Source organism: Gekko japonicus, unplaced genomic scaffold (genome assembly GCF_001447785.1).
Source record: "Gekko japonicus isolate JY-2015 unplaced genomic scaffold, Gekko_japonicus_V1.1 scaffold1167, whole genome shotgun sequence".
In the NCBI taxonomy this organism is placed as follows: Eukaryota; Metazoa; Chordata; class Lepidosauria; order Squamata; family Gekkonidae; genus Gekko; species Gekko japonicus.
In genome coordinates, this window is record NW_015165272.1 from 292,651 (window position 1) to 318,635 (window position 25,985).

General features: G+C 41.6%; 1 protein-coding gene across 1 annotated transcript in view; it reads right to left on the bottom strand.

Moving 5' to 3' along the window:
* RIF1 (replication timing regulatory factor 1) overlaps nucleotides 1-25,533 on the bottom strand; it is a 47,645-nt gene extending 22,112 nt beyond the window's left edge. The window contains exons 1-22 of the mRNA XM_015410228.1: nucleotides 25,304-25,533; nucleotides 20,883-20,961; nucleotides 20,001-20,097; nucleotides 18,952-19,082; nucleotides 18,779-18,873; nucleotides 17,854-18,043; nucleotides 17,300-17,392; nucleotides 17,077-17,215; nucleotides 16,050-16,201; nucleotides 14,659-14,776; nucleotides 11,912-12,085; nucleotides 11,664-11,774; nucleotides 11,152-11,214; nucleotides 9,923-10,023; nucleotides 9,454-9,540; nucleotides 8,585-8,658; nucleotides 8,281-8,461; nucleotides 5,848-5,955; nucleotides 5,601-5,747; nucleotides 5,397-5,496; nucleotides 4,152-4,416; nucleotides 517-559 (exon numbers count right to left, since the gene is read on the bottom strand). Of these exons, the coding sequence (XP_015265714.1) occupies nucleotides 517-559; nucleotides 4,152-4,416; nucleotides 5,397-5,496; nucleotides 5,601-5,747; nucleotides 5,848-5,955; nucleotides 8,281-8,461; nucleotides 8,585-8,658; nucleotides 9,454-9,540; nucleotides 9,923-10,023; nucleotides 11,152-11,214; nucleotides 11,664-11,774; nucleotides 11,912-12,085; nucleotides 14,659-14,776; nucleotides 16,050-16,201; nucleotides 17,077-17,215; nucleotides 17,300-17,392; nucleotides 17,854-18,043; nucleotides 18,779-18,873; nucleotides 18,952-19,082; nucleotides 20,001-20,097; nucleotides 20,883-20,961; nucleotides 25,304-25,431 (2,676 nt within the window). The 5' untranslated portion in view covers nucleotides 25,432-25,533. The remainder of the gene's footprint in view (nucleotides 1-516; nucleotides 560-4,151; nucleotides 4,417-5,396; nucleotides 5,497-5,600; nucleotides 5,748-5,847; nucleotides 5,956-8,280; nucleotides 8,462-8,584; nucleotides 8,659-9,453; nucleotides 9,541-9,922; nucleotides 10,024-11,151; nucleotides 11,215-11,663; nucleotides 11,775-11,911; nucleotides 12,086-14,658; nucleotides 14,777-16,049; nucleotides 16,202-17,076; nucleotides 17,216-17,299; nucleotides 17,393-17,853; nucleotides 18,044-18,778; nucleotides 18,874-18,951; nucleotides 19,083-20,000; nucleotides 20,098-20,882; nucleotides 20,962-25,303) is intronic.
* Between the last annotated feature and the right edge of the window lie 452 nt (nucleotides 25,534-25,985).

The window sequence follows — 25,985 nt, forward strand, 5'->3', positions numbered from 1 at the left end:
GCAAAGCTATACTACAGCCCACAAGCTTCCTCCAGTGTCTTTCCCCTCTGTGTTGGAGGATGAGGCAGTTCCTCAGATCTGCACGGGGTTTTTCATGCAATATTCAAGAACCCTGGTGTTTGAGCTAGCCTGACAAAGTAGCTTAAATGGGACACGCTAGTGTAGCCCTTATTACAGAATTACTAAGCAAGCTAGCCTTTATGACATGATATATACAGTGTATTGCACTAATTAATTAATTATCGTATGTCAGTGTGTGTAGTATAGCCCGAAGATCCTAAGATTGTCTGGCAGTCAGAAGTTCTAGCTCTTTTAGTGTTATGCACCACTAGGTGGCAAGTCAGACTTGCTTTTAAGGCAAGAGACGGTCCAGAGGTGGTTTGCCATTGCCTGCCTCTGTGTCACACTCCCAGTATTTCTTGGAAGTCACCTATCCAAATATTAGCCAGGGCCAACCCTACTCATTGCACTGGAGATGCGATATGGCAGTCCTCCCATTACAAATTAATTAATTACCTTATTGCTGAGAGTATTGTTTACTCTAGATCCATCGGCTAACCTGGTGACAAAAGACAACAGCATAAGAATAAAAAGAATTCATTCTGGTTTTCTAACTAAAGTAAAAAACAGGAATTTATTTTGCAGAAATTGCACAGTCCTGTTAAAAGGGTAGAACAGTAACTTGGCTAATCAGCAACCCTCATTTCTCAAAATATAATTACATATTACTGTATGTACTTGAAAATAAGATTTGTTTTAAAAATAGGCTCTAAAAAGAGGGGAAGTAGTCTTCAAGTCACATAACATTTAATGGTATGTAAAGCTGCACTCATTCAGTGAGCGTTTTTTTTTTGGGGGGGGAAGCTGTTACCCACAGAGCATGCAAAGAGAGGCAAGAGCTGGTTCCTACAGATTACAAGCACTGCCAGGTGCACTGTTTCCTTTGTGGTCGTGAGAAAGCACAGAGCACAGCCTGTCAACTGGGGAGGAAGCTGACGGCAGCCCATGCAACTCAGTTGCCCCATGTATGAAGAGGCCTTCCCTGGACTAGGTGGGTGGGAAGGTGAAGAATATTCTCCTCCACAAAGCACAGGTCAGCAGAAGCAAGTAAAAGCCTGTGGAAGCTACAGGCACAGGAGGAGGGAGTGAAGGGAAAAGCAAAAATGACTCTACCTCATACCCACACATTAACACCCTGGACAGCACACAAATACCAGCAGCCCAAAGAAGCACTAAACCCCACAAAGGCTCCTGTGCAAGCTCAGCTGGTCAATTCAGAGTCTTCTTCCTTTCATGGAAGCACAGTAACTATGTATATAAAAAGCCACTAGCTTCATACACCAGATTAGCTATTTAGACATGCCATGCAGCCTATACAATACACAAAGGAGATCACACAGCAAACAGGAGAAACCAAGGAAAGAGCTGTGCACAAAGATGCTGAAATAACAAATTGCTAATGTATTAATTAAACAAATCAGAAAGGTACAGACATCCTATATGTATAAACAAATTGTAAAGCTCCTAACTAAAAGTATATGAAAACATTAAATCTTCTAGTAGTAATATAAATTCTTCCAGTAGTGGCTCGTGTAAATTCTACAATGACAGTCCAACGAAGGTTCTGGATATTGATAACTTTGTTTCGATATTCTTTCTCAAGAGACAGTAAACTATTACATGTTTTATAGACATCTGAGATACTACTCCAGTGCATCATGCAGCTGATATTGCCTCAAATATCTACCTACTTAAGAGAAACTAAAGACTTTATCACAAAAGTTGAAGGCTTACTAGTGCCCAGTAATACTATACTAGCTACAATAGACGTAACATCACTTTATCACTTTATACCAATATTCCCCACAAGGAAGCTCGGCAATGCATTGCTGATGCTTTGCAACTCGAGAGACTCTCAGGAGGCCATACCAGCTTGTTGATGCATTGGAGTAGTTTCCCAGAAGAAAATTTTGACTGGTTGCCCGTTTATATGAACTGTATACCCCTTGTGTAGGAAACCTTTGATACATCTATATCTCAGATGTTTATGAAACATGTAATAGTTACTGCCTCTTGAGAAAGAATATCGAAATGAAGTTACCAATATCCGGAACCTTCACTGGACTGTCATTGTAGAATTTACACAAGTCACTACTGGAAGAAATTATATTACTACTGGAACAGTTTAACATTTTCATATACTTCATTTAGAAACTTTACTATTTGTTTATATATATAGGATGTCTATACCTTTCTGATTTGATTTATTAATACATGCATCCTATACAGACACATCCAAAAGATAAACACCACAATATTATTAGAAGTAATCTTCAGGAAGCAGTTAAGATCAGACTTCAACTCTTGTACTTTTGCTTCAAGTGACTCAGCAGTGCAAGAAGCCTATTATGAAGCGCATTGTAAGGAATTAAAAGTATACAGAGCAATGAGCTACAACAAAATATTACAGTAATGCTGTTTCACACGACAGTTTTACATCATCTAACAATTTTAATGATTCCAATTACAATTACAAATAGCAATTATCTCAGGCGATGAGCATTATTTCATGGTTCATTTTTTAAAATAATACTCCAGTTTAGTCACTGTGGAACAATATTCAAGTTTAGTACCATGCACCTTAAAAGACCAACAAAATTTTCCAGAATGTAAACTTTTGTGAGCCCTGACATGGATAGTCCAAGCTAGCCTGATCTCTTCAGATCGCAGAAGCTAAGCAGGGTTGGCCCTGGCCAGTATTTGGATGAGAGACCTCCAAGGAATACCAGGGTTGTGAAGCAGAGGCAGGCAATGGCAAACCACCTCTGAACGTCTCTTGCCTTGAAAGCTCTGCAGAGCTGCTGTAAGTCAGCTGTGGCTTGACAGCACTTCCCACCACCAAGCTTGTGAGTCAAAAATCACTTCATTGGGTATTTGAGCTTTACTTACGAAATTTATACCATGGAAAACTTTGTTGATCTGTACCTGAACTCAAATTTTATCCTACTACTACTACTACTACTACAGACTAACATGGCTACCCACTTGAACTTTAGACACTGTAGTAACTGATGATATTCCAAATGAAGTATTATTAAAGTATCTCTGGAAATTCATTGGGCTGTAGCTATTGTTTAAATACTTGAAAACCATAGGCTAGCTAGGATACTATAAACCAGGGGTGTCAAACATACGGTCAGTGGGCTGGAACTGGCCCACAGCTCTCTTCTCTCCCCCTGCCCCTGCCCCCACCTTTCCTCGCCCTTCTGAGCCGCCTCTGAGCGCAGAGAGCAGAGGGTGGGGTTGCCGAACTTCCCTCATCTTTGCTGGCTTCTCCTGTGCCCACGTGGGTCTGCTAGAGTTGTTTATTTGCTGAAGTTTGCTGGCTGAGGGGGAGGGGGCTTGGTTGCAAACAATGTGCTTCCCAGTGGAGTCTTTTCTCTTGTGTTCCTTAACCTCCAGTTAAAAGGACCAGGCTGTGGCTCATTATGAGAAAGACTTTAATCCGAGAGCCAGTCTGGTATAGTGGTTAAGTGCACAGACTCTACTCTGGGAGAACCGGGTTTGATTCCCCACTCCTCCACTTGCAGCTGCTGGAAGACCTTGGGCAAGCCATAGTTCTGTCAGAGTTGTTCTTGAAAGAGCAGTTCTTGGAAGAGCTCTCTCAGCCCCACCTACCTCACAGGGTGTCGGTTTTTTGGGGGGGGAAGGGAAAGGAGTTTGTAAGCCGCTCTGAGATTCCGACTGAAGGGCGGGGTATAAATCCAATCTCTTCTTCTTCTGAGACCCTGGAGAGCCATTGCCACTCTGAGTAGACCTTGGGGGAAGGGAAGCTTGCAATGCCCAGCCACTTCATGTTGTTTCCTGGGTCTTGGGCTCAGAGTACTCACCATGAGAGCAGGCTGGGGAAAGGGTACTGCCCCCAGACAGTACGGGGGCATCAGCCCAGTGCTGCACTGCATCTTTAATTGTGTTTGCCTGTGTCCTTTTATTTCTGCTATCTGATATTACATTTTATGACAAAAATGGCCTGACCAGACAAAGTCCCAATTATGTAAGATCCAGCTTTCATAACAAATGAGTTTGACACCCCTGCTATAAACAGTATACTTGTCATATTGAAATCTAGACAGTATTATCAATACACTTACCTGGCTTTTTCATAAAATACTGCTAGCGGCTTTGTAATAATTTCAAATACAGATCTGATGACAGAAGACAAAAAAATGTGGCCGATGATATTTTGAAGAATGCTGACAACTGAAGCAGCAACCGGGACCAGTTTTTCAGGACTGGGTTCCTTGGACCAGAGTATATGAGCAGAGCTTATTAGTACTGCCACAAGTCTGATTAAAGAAGACAACTTGCCAAGAGGATCTTTCTTCTTTTTTGACCAATCTGTAGGTGTCTGAGGGGCTAAAGAACAAATTTGTTATGAGGACAGTAAGACTTTTATACTGTTGTAAGACTTCTATATTGAGCAAAAATTGCCGAAGACCCCAGACTTATGGTTCAGTGCTTGTAATCATATGTGTTTTAAAAAAGCTGTCCTACAAAAAACCCGAGATGAGGTCTAAGGTAAATAATGAAGTTACCACCATTAAAACAATAAATAATCAGCAGCTGACAGCATAAAATTAAAATATATAAACCCCAGCATCTAACAGAGAAAAAAAAATAAACCAAGTTAGAGAGGCATGGAGAGGAAAAAAACACAAATGCAGAAATTCATGCAGCCCAACACAAATCAACTAAAAAGCTGAGAGAAGAAAAAAAAAGGTGACTGAAACCAAGTAAATTAAGTGCCAAGCATATCTGGGGAGAGAGTTCCAGAGTACTGAGGGAGCTACAGCAAAAAAGGTGCTATCATTCCCCTCACTTGGTGGGGCAGGGCTGACCCGGATGGCCTAAGCTAGCCTAATCTTGTCAGATCTTGGAAGCTAAGCAGGGTTGGCCCTGGTTTGCTTTGACATGGGAGACCAACAACAAAGCCCAGAGTTGCTACACAGATGCAGGTAATGGCAAGCCACCTCTGAACATCTCTTGCCTTTAAAACCCAATGGGTGACATAAGTTGGTTACAATTTGAGGGCATTTTCCACCATCATCACAGGGGCGGGGGGGAGGTACACATAGCAGGGCTTAACAGTTTTCGAAGGAGCGCATCACAGTTATTCAGTTTAGGTGCAGCTGGAGTATGAATAACTGTGGCCAAATCATGCTTATCCAGGATAAAGTCTGTTTCAGGCACTAGTGTTTAGTAACAAACTTTTGAAAGTCCGGGTGACAGCTGCTAGTAAAACTACCATGGCAATTTATCACAGAATACAGGCAACTGTTCTTCTCCACACTATCAGTAACAAATTATAACTTAGAACCATTTGGAATTATTCTTACATTTATTTGGTGGCTGAGATTTAGTACCGTAAGGTGCAAAGTTGATACAATCAACCATGATTGATGTAATGTGTGAAAGACCATCCAGCATGGACCGATTCTGGAAGGAATGAAGAAAAAGAAAATTGTTAAGTCAGTGAGGAAAGAATGAGGCAAGGGAAGAAACGTTGCCAACAGCACCATCTCATATTTGTTTATACTTACAATTTGTGTTTTGTCTAATTCAGATATTATTTTGGCACAGAGTTCTTCACAGCATAGATTATCTTCTGCAGTAGCCACAAGAGATGCACAACGAGCAAATGCTTTATAGAGCTCTGACCATGAACGCAGTAATGATTTCATTGTGGGCTGTAGCAAAAGAAGTTCATATACATAAAAGACTTTTTCTAAATGATAATCACCACTATATATACTGTTAAAAAATGAAATCATTTCATCAGTTCCTTACCTGTGGAAATTCACAAGCTGGGAAAATGTGACTTACAGGAAGCAACAACATACTGTAAATAGCACTGAAGTTGTGTTCTAACGCATCACCTTGATTTACTTCATTTGTCTAAGGAAAAAGTAGTAAAAAGTGGAAAGCTGAGAATTTGGGAACAAAATTATGAAATTTCAATTTTGTGTAATTGATAACACATTATAGCTTAATTCCTATTTTTAAAGGACAAGTGCAACAATTTTTTTACTCTGCCAACACACGAGTTTATATCAGTCAATACAAAGTTCAATGAACTATAGCCAAGTGTACTAGTAAAATAGAAATGCAATGTGTCAGTAATTTTCCTGTAACTAGTTGGTGATCTTCCCTTAATAAGCTGAACATTTAATTTAGGCTCGGATAAAAAAGACAGTTCCAATAAACTGTATATACAGCAATCTCAAATACCACTTTTCAAAATCCTCATGCAGCACAAGGTCACTGGTATGCTAGAAGTCCAAGTCAACCAAGGAGCATAGTGCTAGTGTGACGGACCCCTGCTGCATCTTTTCTGTGAGGCAGATTTTCCTGCCAAAATGCTAAATAACTGTTCTTCACTCTGTATGAGCAGCCCCTTGGTAGCGTGTGGTAATAAATGGTTTATGACTTTCTGAGTGTCCCACCCTGTGGTAGAGAAAATATTTAGCTTTTGTTCAGGCCAGAGATTTATTATAGATAAGCAGGAGCCCACATTATTTCCTTTGTAAATGGCACTTGACTCAAAGTAAAGCTCAAACAGGAATGATGATTTTATTAAACAGGCACAGTTGGGTTAGGACTAGGCAAGGGATGAAAAAACTGAGGTAAATTTTGTTATATTTACAATGATATATTGAACAGGTTACAAAGTATTGTTGAAGCTTAGTTTCTTAGAGACTCTAGTTCTTAACAGTAAGAGGCTTGTCTTGGAGATTTCTTAACAGCAACAATGTGTCTTAATAAAGATTCATACAACTATCTTAGTTTCCTGGAGATTAGTACTTTCTTCCTGTACGCCCTGTGGGATTACAGCTTTCCCTGCGACTAGAGGAGTCTAAAACTGTTTTCCTTTTTCACCCAATCCAGGGGTCTCTTCAGAACTGAACCCACTGAATAACTGAGAAGGAAATATTCTCCTTTTCCTATATGCAATATTTCTTTTTCCTGTTTGGCTAGACTGGCAGCTTCAACCTACTGACCAATCCCTGCTGCCAAAACTGACTCTCAGTTCTTGACCCAGTGAAAGAAACAGTTTTTAGCTTGGCTGATGCTTAGACTAAAGTTCTTATTTGGAACTTTTCCTCAGATTTGATAGCACACAGTAAGGGCAAAGAGTTGTGTCCCTTCACTTCAGAAGTGAACTTGTCTGTTTCCCTCTGACACACACTAATTCTTTCTGTCTGGCCAGAGATGAAGCAAAAAGACCCTTTTCCTCAGCACTCAGCTGTTCTTACAAGCTCTCTTCAGCCAGTGTTGACCAAACAGAGTGAAAGGGGGTGCACTCAGGCAGCAGCCTATCAACCAACCTGTGCTTCACAGTGAAGAGAGGTATTAACCCTAATCTCCTAGCTCTCTGAATTCGATACATTAAGTATCCTGCTTTTGGAGGTCTGTATGTCACAGCTGGCTACATGACTTTTTTCGATTCTGGCTTAAATATTTTAATGAAGCTTTATAAAAGACATGCTCGATTTTCATAAGTGATGCCTATCAGTGTTATGTTTCTGCAGCTTCTGCATGAATTGATCTTTGGAAATCCGCAGTAATAACCAATAATAATCAGTTTAATAATCAAAAAGAAGCACAAATCATTCAAGACAATGGCTTGGATCCAGCAATGTACAAACAGAAACATGATGTTGTGCAACACCTAGCACTTCCCTCCTTATATATTATAGTAGCCAGAAATTGATTGTGCACAATATCTTGCACAAGTGGAAATGCATGCAGGGATACAATAAGTCTGATTTAGAGCAGGTGGCTATTGAGGTCTTTTTTTGTGTTTCCACAAATGCTCCCTCAAAGCTGTGAAGTCTTGTAAGCAAAAATTCTACTTTGTGAGCTACTGGCATTAAAGTTGTGAGTGAGCAATTTGGCTACTGCATAAATTAGTTTGCTCTGGAGCCCTCCTTCCTGAGCTAAGACAAAAATGTATGAGCTGGAGGCTAAAAAACTGTGAGCTAGCTCAAACTAACTCAGCTTAGAGGGAACACTGGTTTTCACTTGCACAAGACCTCTAAGAAAAAGTGAAAATTTTCTGCTGTTTCCAACCCAGTGCCCTTTTTCATAAAGCTAGTGAATGTGAAAAGCTGTCAACAATGTGTTCAGTTTTATTTGTTACATATACATTCAGTCAAGGATTGTATTGCCTTATGTAAACATTTAACCTGATCAAATGAGTTCAGAAATTCAACACTGTACCTGGTTGATCCATTCAGTCAGGGGGTTAACTACAATACTCCATATTCTCCAAAGATGTTCCTTGTTTTCCAGGTATGTTGCACTTTGATTAACAACAATGAATACAGACTCACTAAAAGCCAGAGGAGATATAGGGCCAGACAATACAGAACTCACGAGAGACTCATAGTTCAGGAAAAACCTGATCAAGAAAATAAACAAGGCACTTAGAAACTGGTGTCAAAGCCAGATGGATTCAGTAGTTGCATCAGTCAACAGTCACAACAAATAAGAGAATGGAAACTCTTTAATCTGGAGTATCTACCTTTCATCTTGAACAAAGCATTCCAACAGATCTTTATGGAAAGAAAGCTGAATTAAGAACAGTGCTGGAGTCCCCTGTTAAGAAGAAGGTAACCTCATTAGCCTGCATGTTTGATGTACATTTCACAATATATATGGCTGTACATTCTACCTTACTTATCCTCCCCTAGACAGCTTTCAAGTTGATTACATATTCAGTATTCATTGTAAGAAAGTTGCTGTTCAAATAAGTAGCTAGACAGAGCAAATAAGATGACCTTAGTTTTGCTAAGCACTGCAAATAGGTATCTGGATAGAAACTAACCATGTTCTCCTACACCCTTGTATACTAAGCTGTGTGCCAGGAGAATTTATGGAGATACTGAACCATGCTTTCACATTTGGTAAGAGTTGGCCCTATCCAGAATTGCACATCGTACCACATGCACACTCAAACACAAGTGCTGGAATACCATATTCACCAGGGTGTGGTATCTCCCTAAGAGCTGTTCACAGGACATGTTGGTATCCCACATTAGGATAGACAGAATGATGAAGGAGATGCTTTGTACTGATGAGCAAAGAACTTCTATTTGATCAGTTAGCTGAAGTTTTGTACAAAACTTTAAATGCTACTCCTCCTTATACTGCGTTCAGAAAATGAAGTCCAAGTTTCACTGGCTTCACTTTTTATGTTTTAGGTGAAGACCTGCATCCCTAAAAATACTTTGGGCTGGTGTCTACGATTCTCACTTTTCATCACTTCTCTAGCATTCCTAAGGGCATCACATGTCCTCCATCCTATTACATTTTACACACTCTAATGGCTAGGCGGAAAAAAATTACGTTTCTGCTCACATAAAGAGAAAGACTTTTTAAAAAACCACTTACATTCAGGAGATCCATGTTAGCAACCTGATAAGCTGGTGATCCCAGTACTTTCGAAGGCAGTTCTTTAATTGTGATTTCCATCAGGGACTAGAAAATTTTTTAATAAAAATTAATGTACGGTAAATGGAAAAGAAGAATTACCTGGTATGTATGCACCATTGTATGAGAAAGTGTTTATGTTAATTTACAGTTAGCAACATACAAGAAAACCAGATTTGTTTACAACAGCTGTCGCCAGCATGGAAAAAGGCATTACCACACACACCACCTTGACAAACTTCAGATCAGCCTATTTAGCCGTCTATGCAGTTTAGAAACAGTTTAATGTATTTAGTCCAGCATTAAGCTACAGTGATGCTGACCCAGAAATATATTAAATGGGGTCTTCTCTGGGTTCAAATCTATGTACATACACATCCTCATACAATAATTTAAGAGCTGATAACATATGCTTGACTATAACACTTACTAGTGACTTTAACACAGGCAGCTCATTTGACATGACAATGGTTTTTAATGCTTGCAACAACATTGTGAGTACTTCTGAACTTTGCCGCTCTTTCTTGCTGCCTAAAAACAAGTGATACAAAGCTATTACAACAAAGAAACATTACGTAACACTGCATTGTAGCTGTATGAAACCTCTCACCAAGCCTTTTATATAGCTTTGAAAATGAAAAGACAGAACAAGTGATGGCTGGACAACGCCACAAAGAATCTGGATTGAAGTGGAATTGATTGGACCTGGTTTCAGACCTGGTTATCGGACTGAAACAGCCTTGGTTGCCCTGCTGGATTTCCTGTGCCAGGAGATGAGCAGTGCAACTCTGCTGATTCTCCTGGACCTCTTAGTGCCACTGATCGTGGCATCATTCTGGACCACCTTTCAGGTTTGGTACACCTGGAGCTACTGCTTTGTGATGGGTTCCAGGTTTCAGAAGGTGATGCCAAGGGACTGCTGCTTGGCTCAGTCTTGTCCCTCATGCTTTTTGTGGGGTGAGGTCTTGGTGAGATCATCCAGAGATCTGGGCTGGGCTCTCACCAACAAGTGGACGACCCTGCTGTCTGAACATACTCCAAAGCACAAGTTTCCAAATCGCAATCATGAGGCCGGATCCAGTCTAAACTGGCAGTTTCTACCAATTCCCTCTTCCCACTGCAGCCCCCTCTTGTGCTGTTCCTGAGGGTCACCCAGAAGCATTATTTTGTGGAGATCATTAGGAGGGAGGAAGAAGGAAAGTTCTGCTAATGAAAAATTTAGTGTGGATCCAACCTATAGTAGCTTTTAATAGCCTTTTCAAGGAAGGGGAGGAGTATGCCCGTACATACCGCAAGAGAAGAAAGAGAAGTTAAAGAGTCCCAAAATTAGTTACAAAATGAAAGAATGCCAAAGAATAACACAGCTACACCTTAGCCACTTTGTAAAAGTATACAATGTAAGAAACTATGCAGAGAACAATTCAGGGATCTGGGTAGGTTGCAAGGAGCAGGTAATTATTTTAACAACATTTATGTCATGTTTATCCTCCTACATGCAGTCATTTAAAATCTAAGACTCGGCAATCCCAACATTGTGAAGCTCTGGTTTACCTCTAACATACATTGCACAAAATTACTACACAACAGCTATTGACAGGAATGTGAAAAAGCATTTTTACAGCGTTTCAACCGGCAATACCAAAACAGAAGTCTTATTACCTGATTCAACTGCAGCTCTCACAAAACCAATCATTCCTTTCCAGATAGCATTCAGAACAATATCTGTAAGATTAAAGAGTGAACAAAAACAAGTCACTTAAAACAGAAGAGAAACAGAGACTAGATGCATGTTAATTCACATTCAACTGGATCCAGAAAAGTATATGCAAAGTGCAGCTCATGAAAGGCAATTCTGAAGACTCGAGCGGGTCATGCAAGATGGGAGTGTGTGATTTTCACCAATTCCCCTTTCTAACTGCACCCTCCGTGTTGCATTCCATTTAATTTCCTAGGGACTTCTGATCCAAAAGGTTTTTTTAAAAAAAAGGAGACAACAAGAGGTTTTAGAAGGAAAGGCAGCTATGGTCTCTGCTTGTTGTAGGGTTGGAACCAACTTTGGCAGAACCAGAGAAAACATGCTTTGATTACTACACAGCAACCCCTGTCATAGCACATGTAACTTATTTACAAACCATACAATATAGAACATTTTTTTGCAAAAAACATCTTACCAGAAACGTCTTTTCCAACTGCAATGAAATCATCCTGGATTGCATTTATAAACGTATTGGCATGTTTACAGAAGAAAGAAGGACTAGTGATCACCGAATACTGAAGAGGTTCTAGAGGTGGGAACAGAGACCACAAATTCTATATATCTGAAAAGACAGTGCATCAGCAGTTTCTAAAAAGGCAATGCAAACTTATATTCTGATAATTTAATTTAGGAGAAGCCTCCAAAAAGAAAGTATAGCATTACCTAAACTAAGTACAACTTTGTTTTCCTTGGCAAAAGTCACGACTTCGGGCCCCAGAAAGAAGTGAAGCAGCATTTCAATTCCTAAGAGCTGAATGGCAGGAATTACTCCACCTCCTCCTGTGCTAGAATTCAGGGTCATTCTTGGAGTGACAGGGGTTCCAAAAGGGAAAGCTCCTAAGAGAGAAAGTTACACAATATTTCTGATATCATTTTAACCAAACAAACAGTTTGTACATCAGATGTATGAAAAGAATATCTAATGAAACAGGGCAGCTAATTTTATTTATGCTAACAGCTATGCATTTTATTTATCCACACATTTTACAGTTTTAAAAGCTTTAGTGGATATGCTTGAATTCAGAACTTTTCACTCCTCTCCTGAGTAACTGGAAGGAGATATTCCATTTTCAAAGGCATTTACTTTCTTCCAACTGTGTGTAGGATTGCAGCTGCAGAATTCTAAATTTTAGGACCATATGTATTTAAAATACCTATACAATGACCTTTCTACCCATAAGAGTTGTCAAGGCAGCTAACAAATCCAATTTAAAATATAACCAACCAAAATTAAAATGGACCACATAAACCAAATATCATAAAACAGCCATGAAGGCGTTAAATCAATTCATAGTAAAACCTAAAATACCATATCAAACACCACCCAATTCAATTAACTGCATTCAAAGGCCTTCTGGAATAAGAGTCTTCAAGTTGCTCTGGAAGGCGTATGAAGAGAGTGTTAACCTCACCTCATTGGAGGTAAATTTTTGTGACAGCAGCTGAAAAAGCCATCCTGTTGGTTCAAGCCAGTCCATCGTTAGCCAAACCGATTCCCACAGGAAAGTACTATACACTGATCTCAGGAATTGGAAAGGCTGAGGCAGTTCCTGGACCCAAACCAAGGCTTTAAAGGTCAAAATCAACATACCGGTAATCAGCTGAGCCTGGAAACAAAGGCTGGGTTCATACCAAAAAACATACTGGAGGCAGTAAAGCTTCCATCCATAGAGTACAACTTTCTCACCTCCACTCTCCTGCTGCAATCCCAAATGCCCCTCGAAATGCTCCACCTGGGAGTAGGGGTACTCCCCGGAACATCACGAGGGGAGAGATGGAAGGCTACTGCAGTGGATTGGCTGAGGGTTGGTGAAAACAGCACCTCCACACATGCAGTTCTGTTCAGTGAGAACCCAACCGAGATTGGGTTTTTGGCTTGTTTAGTACATCCAGTCAGGAGGACTCATGCAGCCACATTCTGTAACAGCAGTTTCTAAAACATCTTCAAGGGCATTCCCACATACAACACTACAGTTAACGTTTGCAATGAGTATATAATCTTAGCAGGGATCAGATTTCAGCTACTTCATATTAAAAAAAAAATCAGGACAGGGATCTGCTAAAAGTAGCCACGACAGAGCTTTATAAAATTGCATATGGGATGGAGAAAGTAGATAGAGGGACCTTTTTCTCCCTCTCCCATAATATGAGAACTTAGAGACACCCAATGAAGTTGTTGGGACATAGGTTTGGAGCTGACAAAAGGAAACACTTATTTACTCAATGAATAATCAAACTGAACTCACTGACAGTGATGACCATGAACATTGATAGCTTTAAAGGGGGGGGGAGACGGACTATCAAGGGTTAAAGACTAACAGCCTTAGAATCTTTGAGTGACAGGCTGTTCAAATGGAATTCTGGTGACAGAGTCAGTTAAGGAATAAAGGCTGAGAACTGACGGTTGAAGAAGAGACAGTTAAGCATGGACTGTGGACTGGGAAGGAGGCTAAGAGATTGAGTGGATCAAGGACGATTCTCTTTCAAGCCAAAAAGAGGAAAACAGCTTCTAGTAAAGAGAAGTGAGCCCTCGTCTCTGTATAAAAAAGGATTTTGGAAACGTGGTTGTATGCTCCTGCCTTCCCCCCTGTGCCAGGTGTTGCGGCTGCTGGTGCCCCAGAGGAGAGAGGAATTCTGGCTGCTTACTAGGTCCCAAATATGGGGAACTCGTCCGGCACAACTCATCCTGCCCACCCTTTCCTCCATGTGGATGGCAATTGAGCACAAGTGGCCAAAGATCCGTTGTGAGTGGCGGGAAGCCTTTTCCAGGGGGCAGCAATGGATGGAGGGGCTGGCAGCGTCTGTGACAGTGCCTGCCAAGAACCTGCAAGAGCTTCTTGCCATTGCGAGGGACATGGGTGAGAGACAGGAGAGAACAGGAGTGGCTGCTGGGGGACCACTTGTAGGCTCTCTGGGCCCCTGGCAGCCCCCTCCTGCTTGTCCTTCAGTAGGAGTTGCACAGGGAGACCTGTTGTCCCCATGGGGTGGGTGGTTGACACTCCCCTCCCCACTGACAAGAGGCTGGGGCTTTTGGTGGGAGCTGGTCTCTTAAAGGGTGTGTGTGCGCTGCAGGTTCCTGTAGCCGGCCCCTCTCCGCCCCTTGCCAGTAACAGACACTTGACTCAGCCCCATCAACTCATGGCTCCCAGTGGTCCTGCCTAGCAACAATGTTGGGACAGAACACTGTGGCGGAAACCCCTGGCGCCATCACAGTAGTGTCTGCCAACACTGACGGAGCACTCCCCCCCCCCCCAATTCAGCTGCTGTGTAACTTTCCCCTTAGGGAGGTGTCTAGCGGCACCAGTGTTGAGCTGCTGCAGCACAACAGAGATTTGCTATGTTCATAAATGAGTTAACAGTGAAGCTCATATCTTGTTTCCCAACCTAGAAATTGTTACTAGATCTCATACCTGATTTCTGTGCAGAACCTGGGGTCGCTAAACTCTGGTTAGTAGATAGCCGTGAAGAATTTCCTTGTAACAGAGAGGCATCCGAGCCTAAAGTGCTCTGAATTAATGGTACACAAACCTTCAAAGACAGTGCATAACACATCACTGCACATACAATGTACAAGAAACACAAATATACTTTGCAAATTTGGTCTCAGTTGCATTGTTCTATTGATGGTCATGTGCATGAACCTACTGAACACAGTAAAGTCTATGCCTACTAAAGGGGGTAATGTTATTAACTATTATTGTAAACTTTATTTACCTTACATATATCCCGCCTTTCTCCAAAGCAATCCAAAGCAGCTTACATTGTTCTCCTCTCCTCCACTTTATTCTCGCAACAACACTGTCAGATAGTTTAGGCTGAGAGTGTGTGGCTGGCCCAAGCCCACCCAGCAAGCTTCCATGGCAGAGGGGGGATTCGATGCGTCACCCAGATCCTAATCCCACACTCTTAATCAACACACTGTGCTGGCTCAAATGGCTTTGAACCATGAGAAAAGGCGGGATATAAGTGATTTCATAAATAACTATACAACGCATGCAAAAGAAAGCCAATCACCCCAGTGCCATCATCACAGAAAACATACTTAAGACACTACAGAATGAAGCATCCAGGCACTACTGAACTTTTATCCATAAACCACACCATCCACAACAATTTAATCTGAGTTTATCCCACTCACTTAGCTCAGAATTCTCTGGATTAAACTGGACTTCCTTTCAATGGCTCTGTAGCATTAGCTTAAAGTTCCTCATTTCTGATTATCTGGAAACTCTGCTTCCATTAATACCAAATATCTGGGTTTAAAAAGGTAAAGGTTCCCTTGCTCGAAAGCCAGTCAAATCCGACTCTAGGGTTGCGGTGCTCATCTCCGTTTCAACGCCGAAGAGCCAGTGCTGTCCGAAGACATTTCCGTGGTCATATGGCCGGCATGACTAGACGCCGAGGCACACAGAACGCTGTTACCTTCCCACAGAGGTGGTACCTATTTATCTACTTGCAATTTCTTGCTTTCGAACTGCTAGGTTGGCAGGAGCTGGAACTAGAGACGGGAGCTCACTCCATCAAGCAGCACACTCAGGTCTCGAACTGCTGAACTACCGACCTTCCACAGCCTGCAGTTCAGCATCTTAACCACTTGAGCCACCGCAGCTCCATCTGGGTTTACTCCAGACTAAATTCCATCACTGGAATTGAATTTTTCTGCCTTCTCTCTCCGGCTACAGACCATTAACACTTCTCAAAATGCTGCTTGAGATTCAACCTTCAAATAACAGAGATCCAAGTGATGAGGAAAGGGATTCATAGTAAGCTCCAGGGATGGTGATATGTGAGAATTGGCTACCTGTTCAAAGTGGGCTGGGAGTTGAGGCCCCAGCCTCATCAGCAGATACCACCAGACCTCCAGCTTGGTCAGTGCCAGAGCTTCAGTCCTCACATGGATGGAGCTCAACGGCTGCATTAGCAATTTCAGCCTCTTTGCACTGCATAAGATTTCTTGGGAAACAAAAATATTAAAACATAATTTCTCTGCTCTCTAGAGTGAAGCCAAAACTCAGCTCGTCCCTTCTGACCTATATGAGCTGGCACGCCTCAGACACAAAGCAGCAAACAGTCAAATTAGAACTTTCCAAAGCTTCAGTGATTTACCTACAGAAGTTTAGATTAGAGATGCAAATCGGAAATTTAGAAACCTGTCCTTTCCCCCAAATGCCTAAAAAATCCAACCACAACAATGTGGAAATTATACCATTTACAAAATTCCCATTCTTCATCAATTAAAAATGCATTTATCAGCTCATTTTGCAAATAACTGCAAACAATCACTTGTAGGAAGAGTCCAGAGAACAGCATCCTAAAACAAACATTTCTGAAATTGTATTGTAAGCAGTTAATACTGCTGTTGTATATGTGAAATACTCAAAGAGAAAAAAATCTATATAACCCAGGCCCTTTGAGCAACCTATTCCTGTTTTGATTTCAAATGGCAACACCTAAGTGCATGTAAATGTGGCAAATCGTTTTAATGATCAGGATACATATTAAACTTTCAAGAATGCTTCTCAACTTGTTTAAATCTCTGCTCCCCAGCACAGAGCTGAAAGACACCCTCATATACAGAGAAAGGTTATTTGCCACTTCGGACAGAACTCACAAATGCATCCTAAACACTACTTTTTAAAAAAAGTCTGTATGTTTGACTTGTGCACATAAAACTCTACTAGATTTTAGCTGTGATCCACAGCATGCTAAATTAGAACTGATTTCTAAGAGCAAGGTGACTTGCTTCCAAATGTATACATGAAAAACGCAACACATCATTTTCAGCTTAATGCGAAATAGGCCAAAAATTGCTTATTATGTTAACTCACCCGGATTTAGAGCAAAGTTATCTATCAGACTCTTCCATGCAATGAAAGCTATTTTCTTTACCACTAGTGACCCACTTCGAAATCCAAGTTCTTCTAACTGCAGCAGCGAGTTGATAAAGCTTCCACTTCGATGCAGGGTCTGGAAAAGTAAGTCACTTCATGATTAAGACATCCATTCAATCAAAACTTACATTCGTTAAAAATGAATCCTTGTCCAACTTACTTTCCCAAGCAGCTTAACAAACAGAGGCCACAGTTTCAAAACATATGTATCATTTTTTGATGAAAATAGTTTCTGAAGTTCTGGAATTACTTTCTGCAAAGAAAATATATACGGAAAAACAAAATCAATAAATATGTCCTATAGTCAAACAACTTGGATTATTTTGGAAAGTTAATTTTAAATTAGACCTTAAAAAAACTTGCACAGTGGCTACAGAACTGAACATACATGCTCCTGTGGCCAGGTTGATCCAAACCAATCCCACCCACCCCCATCACCTAAGAATGCTTAAGAATAAAAAGTTAATGTCATATCTCAATTCTTAGCAATATTTCATTCTGAAAGTCATACTGTAAGACAGTCATAAGCAGATAACCAAGTATTCAACAGATGGTTGTTACAGTCAATGTTTTATTAATTAAAAATTACAATTCACATGTCAGCTTAATATTAGAGCATCAGATAGTGGATGTTTCAGCACATGAGAGAAATTTTACATCCCCAAATACTTCTATAAAGTTCTAAATAAGAATGTTGTTTTTTAAAAAACTTACAGTAGTCATGAGTTCTTCAGTGACTGCTGCTACTTCCTGCTGTTTCTGAAGTAAAAGTGGCATTCCCATCTCCAATGCAGTAGCGCCTCTTAACTGTACTTTATGTGCCGAATGGACAACCAAAGGAACGATGAGCTTGGCCCATCTGACAGCTTGTTCCTCCATGCAGGACGGAGCCTGTTCTATGAGCCTAAGTTCAAAAATACAAGGGCCAATACTAAGAACATAACCATGTTAGCTGCTGAAAAAGACTGTCAGAAACATTTGTGAATGCTTACAGATTATGGGTTGGATCCAAGTATCATCTTTGTCCAATTTTACACAATGCCCTGACCCACACAGCTTCTATCCATGCAGCTCATATGATCCTCCCAAAACATCTGTGGTGGTCAAAAGGGACTCCCTCTTCTTTGTCACCAGAAGCAAAGTTTACTGGATTATTTTAAACTTACTAACAGTGGGTAGATTGTTTTTTGCAAAGTTATGGAAGCAAGAAAATTCTTCCAAAGAAACAAGAGTGGTTTATCAAAACAAAAGAGGTACATCCCTTAGATCTCTGCTGTACATGGAAGTTAGGTATCTATATGGAATTAGCTGAGGGGAAAGTGTGAAGGAATTTACAGGCTGTTAACAGTGCAATAATAGAAACCTGGCACTTTCATTTTCTGAAAATGTCTGCAACAATTATATTTGGTTTGCAAATAGATAACATGAAATGTCCGTGTTATTCCTGAGGTATGCATATTTAAAACTGGGAACTATGTATTTTTCACCACTTGTGTTTTTCTTTATGATAGAAATAAAAAAGAAATAATTTAGATGTGCATATATAACACAGAGATTGTTAAACCACTGGTTTAGTAGTATTCCAGGAAACCCGGGGGTTTTTTAAAACCATTTTGACAGATTTCTTCCCCATACATACCGTATGATAACATTCAGGGCTTCATATTCAACCACCATCGAAAGTAAGTCTCCTTTATTAAGTATTGTTTCTAGCATTGTAATAATACTGGGCACCTGAAAAACAAGCGAGATGTAGGTAAACCAGAATTTTTTAAAAATTCGGTTTCGAGGAAATGAACAAAAGACACTCACCATTTCTCCAACAACATCTGGAGGAAAGGACTGCTTAGAGATTACCCAAAGTGCTCTAGTGCGAATGTTCTTGTCAGATGCCTTTACAGCAACACTGCTCACTATTGAAAGCAATTCCTGTATTTCTGTTTCTGTAAGTGAACAAAACTGATTTTCTATTACTCTGAAGACTTATCACAGAGTTTGCCTACCCTATTCAAGAACACAAAGGGGGAAAAAACTGCTTAGAATGACCAAGAGGAAACACAGTCCCTCTCCTTCTTTGCCCATCTGCTCATGACTATCAGCCTCTTAGCTCCGAATAGCCCTTCAAAGTCATTCTTGCTTCACTCAAGTTTTACATGCCTGTTGACCCAAGAGAGAGCTTTCAGAACCACTGAACTGATAAGCAAATTACAGGTATTTTCTCAGCTCGAGACTTGCATCCAGGGTACAGCAGCACTACTGATTACTCTGACGATTCAGGCTCACCGGGCCAGAATGAATAGAGAAATGCACGCCGTGATATGAACAGCATTTTGGTGCAAAACCACGAATTGGATCCAACAGGATTCTTCAAAGAAAAAGTTCACAGGATGGGGTACCTACAGCAATAAGGTCAGTGGGATCTGATATCATTGCCTCCCTTTGCTGATGCAAGCCACAAGCAGGAGAGGGAGAACAGGGTAGTTTTATCAGGTGTGTGTCCACCACCACCCCGCATATTTTGCTTGTGAGGATTCCTGATCCTCAGAAAGAAGTTTCAAGTCTAAACAGTGGCTGCTTGGACAATATGGAGAAAGATCTGCATCATCATCATCGTCGTCGACGACGATAATAATTCAATTTATACCCTGCCCTATCCCATGTGGGCTCAGGGCAGCTTACAGCATACAACAACTTCCCTGAAAACCCCATCACTTATTTTCAATAATCAACAGAATAAATTAGGATGAGTTAATTATTCCATTCATAATGAAGCTAAGTACTGAGTAGTCTTCAAATCTAGAGCCAGATTTGGATTACATACATGCAAGCAATTTTTGAAATGGAGATAAAAAGGTTTTTACCACATAATTGAGAAGCAATCTTTGCATTAAATACACAGAATCCCAATGCCTGTAAGGCTGCACTGCTCAAGTCTGAGTTTTCAGTAGGTATGTGTGTCTACAAAAAAGGGGGAGAAAAACATATTTGAACTCATGTGACATATTACCCAGTTAAATTATATGTGTTGTTCTGGACTTCAGACTGATGGCATAAAACAGGTAGTTATAAACAGGTCATATATTATTCTTGTTTTTAAATATCTCGTTACATGCTGCGCTCCCAGTTAGCTTCTTTATAAACCACTCCTCTGACTGCACATCAGAATCCAGATATGTTACACTCAACAGCATTCTTACTACTGTGAAACCTTTGAACTCAAGAAATGCATTAATGCACAAAAAACCCAGTCACAATTTCAAGTCCCTTTGGTCTTGCATGAATGATTTCGCTTGTAACTAGATGTGAACAACAGCCCCTTAGAATTCTTTTCCCAGCAACAGCTCCACTGCACAACATTAAAAGCTGTTTTTCCACCGCCCCCCCCCATCTGAGTTTCAGAAGCAGCTTTATGATACGGATGAGCTATTGAGGAAAATTCTATTAACATTGCAATCTTATGCAGAGTTACTCCAGTCTAAATCCATTTAAAACTAGTGGCTTAGACTGGACTAACTCTGCAAATCATTGTACTGTAGAGTGCGAGTGTAAGATGGCACTACAAATACTATGAGAGACCATAGATACTGAGACCAGTCAGGTAACAGCTACCAGAAAAGTGAAGAAAGTTGTGGGAACAAGAGTGATTGCAGAGGGGGTGGGGTAGCCTTGATACGGCCTGTGGAACTGGGCCGGGTACAGCAAACTGGGCCACAGAAAATAAATGGAGAAGTTTAAATGCACACCTTAAATATCTTGTAGAGTTGTGGAAAGTATTTTCCAACTTCTGCTGAAAACTCTTTTCCTTCCTCACCAGTTAGACGACTAAAATAGAAAATACACAAATCAGTATTTGTTAGCCAGTTTCACATAAATAACCAAGCTTAACCAGGCAATAAAATTGCATGTTTTAAAGCATAGCTGAATACGATTTTTTTGGCTTCAACCCTTTGAAATTAAAACATTACGTTTAAGAAAGTGAAACACACAAGGCTCGAAAAGATATTGCGTTACTTTACGAAACATTAGCAGTGCAATCCTATGCAGAATTACTTCAATCTAAACTACTAGAACGAACAGGCTTAAACTGGAGTAGCTTTGCCCGGTACTGCACAGACTTTGTGTGATGGCAATCAGTTGCTAATATTTGGCTCAAGCCAAACACCACTGTGGAGAAAGACTGTAATTTTCCTAGGTAGAGGCTGTGGGGGAGGGGTGTGGAGACGGAAAGCTGAAGACAGGGAGGCAGATAAAGGTAGGTTGGCTGTTGGGTGGGAAGGAAATTGTGTTGCCAACTCCAGGTTGGGAAATTCCTGGACATTTGAGGGGTGGAGCCTGGGGAGGCTGGGATTTGAGAAGGGGAAGAACTACAGATCAGTATAATGCCATAGACTTCACCCTCCAAACCATACATGGAGGAGAGAGAGAGGAGGAAGCAAAGGTGTGAGGAATAGGATAACCATCTCGCACGTTTCTTGCGGATATCCACTTGTCTATATATCTAATAGCCAAGGTGCACATCGGGGGCACCTAGGGGGCAAAGAGATTTTCCTGCACATTTGGGGCAATCCCCAGATGTGCAGGAAAATCTGAAATCTATAAAAAACTATAGTTTAAAAGAGCATACGCAGGAAATGCTGAGAACTGCCTCACTGCCACCGCCGCTGGGGGGGGGAAGGCTTGGCGGGCCAGCGGCTATGAGCCGCTCAGCTCTCACTGTTGCCGCCACTGGGGGGGGGGGAGGCGGGCCCGGGGGAGAAGGAGAAAAGGCTCACCTGTGGCAGCTCCCTCCTCTGCGTGGAGCTCCCCCCCCTGCGAATATTGCGGGTTGCCACTTCTTGTTCATTCATAATGAAGATGTTCAGTATGGTAGTACATCCATCCCACTACAAACAGTTCCCAGTTTATAGCCACATTCTCAAAAACCTAGGATCATATTGTACTCTAGCATTCCACCAGATGAAGCAGTGTGGCTTTCTTAGTTCTCTATAGTGAATGCTGTATTAAACAGCATGTAGTATGGGATATAGCTAAGAGCAGACAAAACATACCCATCACTCAAGGCAGCTATTCATTCTTATAGCACTCAGGAACAGCTTTTATGCATGGTTAAAACCTATTCTTTACGCATAACAGTAGATGACAGGAACTTTATGGGAGTATAAATAGGGGTGTATGTGTATTTCTTTGGGGTGTCTGCAATATAATAGGCTCACCTTTCCACAGTCTGTCCACCATACCTATTGACATGCAACAATACAGCAGAACTTATTTTAAATATAAATCTATTCATATATGGAAAATATAAAGTTGATTACAAAATGTCTATGGATTATATTGGGGAGTAAATGCCTTTTAAGCAGGGGTCATTTCGTAGAAAAAGAGCTAGGGGGACTCATTAGCATAACTCATTAGCATATGCCACACCCCCTGACATCACCGGAAGTGTGTCCTCCCCACAGCCGGCGGCGACCTCCAGCGGGCACCAGCAGGGAGCTCCAGGCCTCACCCTCCCACACCTCACCCGGGGGGATGGCGTCCCCCCGCGTCCCCCCCCCAAATGACCCCTGCTTTTAAGTATGATCTATCACCAGGAGTGCAGTTAATGAGAACTTAAAAATAGAACCCTTTTCAGTCTGCTGGGAATGATCTACTTGCTTAGTGGCTGCAGTGGATTTCTCTGATAGTTTCAAACAGCAAATAGAAGAAGAAGAGGTTGGATTTATACTCCACCCTTCACTACCCGAAGAAGTCTCAGAGCAGCTTACAATCTCCTTTTCTTTCCCCCTCCCCACAACAGACACCCTGTGAGGCAGGTGGGGCTGAGAGAGCTCTTTTGAGAACTTTCGGAGAGAACAGCTCCGAAAGAACTTGTCACTGACCCAAGGTCACACCAGCAGCTGCATGCGTAGGAGTGGGGAATCAAACCCAGTTCTCCCAGATTACACTCTGCACTCCTAACCACTACATCAAACTGGCTGTAAAGAAGCCTTTACTGCTAACAGATCCATCTATACACACCACTTTAGGAGCAGACTGAGGAGGGATACGTATCTATGCCTGTTCAGACATCAACCAAATCTTGAGGGGATTCCACCTAGGATCTATTTCAAAGAGCATCTCAGGAAACATGTTGGTGCAAATGTATCTTTAGAAACATAAAAGGCAAATAAAAGCCAATCATGATAGAACAGTTAAATGAGGAAAACAGAACATCCATGAAATTGATATGCTAATCCTAAAACTAACAATTCTACTCACTCAGTGAAATCAGCAGTGATAAACACATAGTACACTTAGATAGTAGGATCTAGTTTATGACATTTGCAGACCTTAGTCAATAACACTGCCTTAAAGTAATACAACATCTAGTTTGAACATGGACACTGGTACCAGAGCCTACAATAAACCCAGACGTCAAATTTGCTGTCACATAAACCCAGACAACACAACCACTGAACCTAACAGCATGAACCACACCATCTCAAGCTTATTCACTTGCTCATCTTCTAGCACTGTATATGCTATTAAATGCCAACAATTCCCCTCAGTTTTCTACTTAGGACCAACAGGTCAAACACTAGGCCAAAGAATAAATGGACACAAATCTGATATCAGGAATCACGAAACTGAGTAACCTGTAGGGGAACATTTCAACCTCCAAGGGCACTCAATGGGGGACTTCAATTACACTTTCAGAATTTCAGAAATAGATTGGAACATGAAACTGCTGAATTACAAGTTATTACAGTACTCAGGACAATGAAACCCCCAGGGCTTAAAAGAGATATCAGTTTTTTAATAGAGATATCAGTTTTTTCTCTCACTATACATGCTAGGTCACTCAGTTCTCACTTCTACCCGAAAATTACACTTTGTGGGTCTTAAAGGTGCCACTGGACTCAAACTTAGTTCTCACATCTGTTGTTTACGCCTTTATTATCTGTATGCCGATTTGCTGCTATTTACAGGTCTTACCAAACATGTTATTCCAATCTGTATTTATCGCTCAGTTACTTATGTATCTTGACTCTAATTAGCTCTTCCTGGCAACTAACCCTCTCCCACAGTTATATGCAATATTTGAGGAAATCTGTTTCAATGTATCTGAAGGAGTGTGCATCCGCACATACTAAGTTTCTCCGTTCTTGCTTATAACCAGAATTGAACTTTGTTGGTCTTGAAGGTATTGTTGGACTTATGACTCTATCTAGGCCTTCCTTGCAACTAACCTTTCCTATATGTAATGGTTGGGGAAATTCTGTTTCACTGTATCTGAAAAACTGTGCTTACACACAAAAGCTTGTACCTTGATTAAAACTTAGTTGGTCTTAAAGGTGCAACTGGACTCAAACTTTGTATTGCTGATTCAGACCAACATGGCTACCCCACCTGAATCTAACTTAAATAAATGATACTGCAGCTCTCCCAATCTCTAGTGTTCAGACTATTTGCATAGAGGTAATTTCCCCAATTCACATTTCACAGAAAACAGCCTCCACCCTGCCCTTCCTGATCTTCTCCTAAAGAGAGGAGCAAGGTTATAGCCCAAATTTTGAGTGGGAAGGATCCAGCAGAAATTCAACAGGCAAACTATTCTTTATAGTCCAAACAGGGCATATTTCAGATGTTGAATAAGGATTTATTTATGCACCGGTTTACTTCCATGTGCTGCAGAAAGTTAAAGTGATTTACAACACACCAGACCGAAAAGAACCATTGTGCTGTCATTTTAAAAAGTCACTGGCAAATGAAAGTCGTGTATAAACAGACAATCTACATATTGAATTGACTTAAACTACACAACTACAAGAAAACGAGTATGTGTATAAACAAACACACCCACACATCAGGGTGCTTTTTGCTGCTGTTCGCAATTGCAAAGTACTAAAAAAAGACACAACTCCTGGTAATCTGAAGGGGTGTGTGTGTCAAAGTAGGAGCCCCACAACCCTCAAGACAAACCGGAAGAGCAAACGGCCCGAGTCCAACCGCAGACTCACGAAAGCGGGCCGCTCAAGCAGGAGCACTCTGCACGTGGTCAGAGACTTTCTCCTTTCCCATCACTTCACGCTCCCAAAACAGGGACAGGAAAAGGACCCAAGCGCTGGCTCAAATTGAAACCTGGTTTGTGTTTGTTTCCCTGCTACGCAGGCGGGGCACTCACTTGGTGAGGGTCAGCAGCGCGTCCGTTAACGACCCCGGCGAAGCGGCGTCGTCCTGCAGGGTCTCCAGCAGCGGCAAGAGGCGGCTGGAACTGGGGCCGGGCCCAGTCGTCGAATCAGGGCAGCTCATGGCGTGGAGGGAAAGCGAGCGCGAGGCCCCGCGCGTCCTCTTCTCACACTCCCGCCACAGCTCCTGTGAACCACCCGCACGCCGGAATATTCCCGCGCTCCCAACTCCTTTTCTCCCGGGCTAAGATGGCGAAGCGCGGGACTCTCGGCTCCAGGGGAACCGCTCGCCCAATCAGCAGGCGAAGACTACCGGGGATAGGCGGGGTTTGCAACGGAGTGTCGATGAGATCGAACGGCAGCTTGACTGGCGGTTGCTCCGATTCCTGGAACGCCGCGTCGCTGTTCTGCGAGCTCCTTGTTTCCTCCCTCCTCTCAACGGTGAGTAGAATGCTGAATAATCGTTCTATTTCCTATTCCGAAACCGGGGGCGGGGGCCCCATTGATGCTGGACCATAGAATAAACAGGAGTCTTTGGCACCTGAAAGAGCAGCAATGTTTTATTCCGGTATAAATTTTTTTGTGGCGTAAAGTGCATTTCTTTGGATGCTGTGAGGATCCACTCATTGCATTTGAAGAAGTGGAACTGTAACCCATGAAAGTTTAGATCCAGGTAGT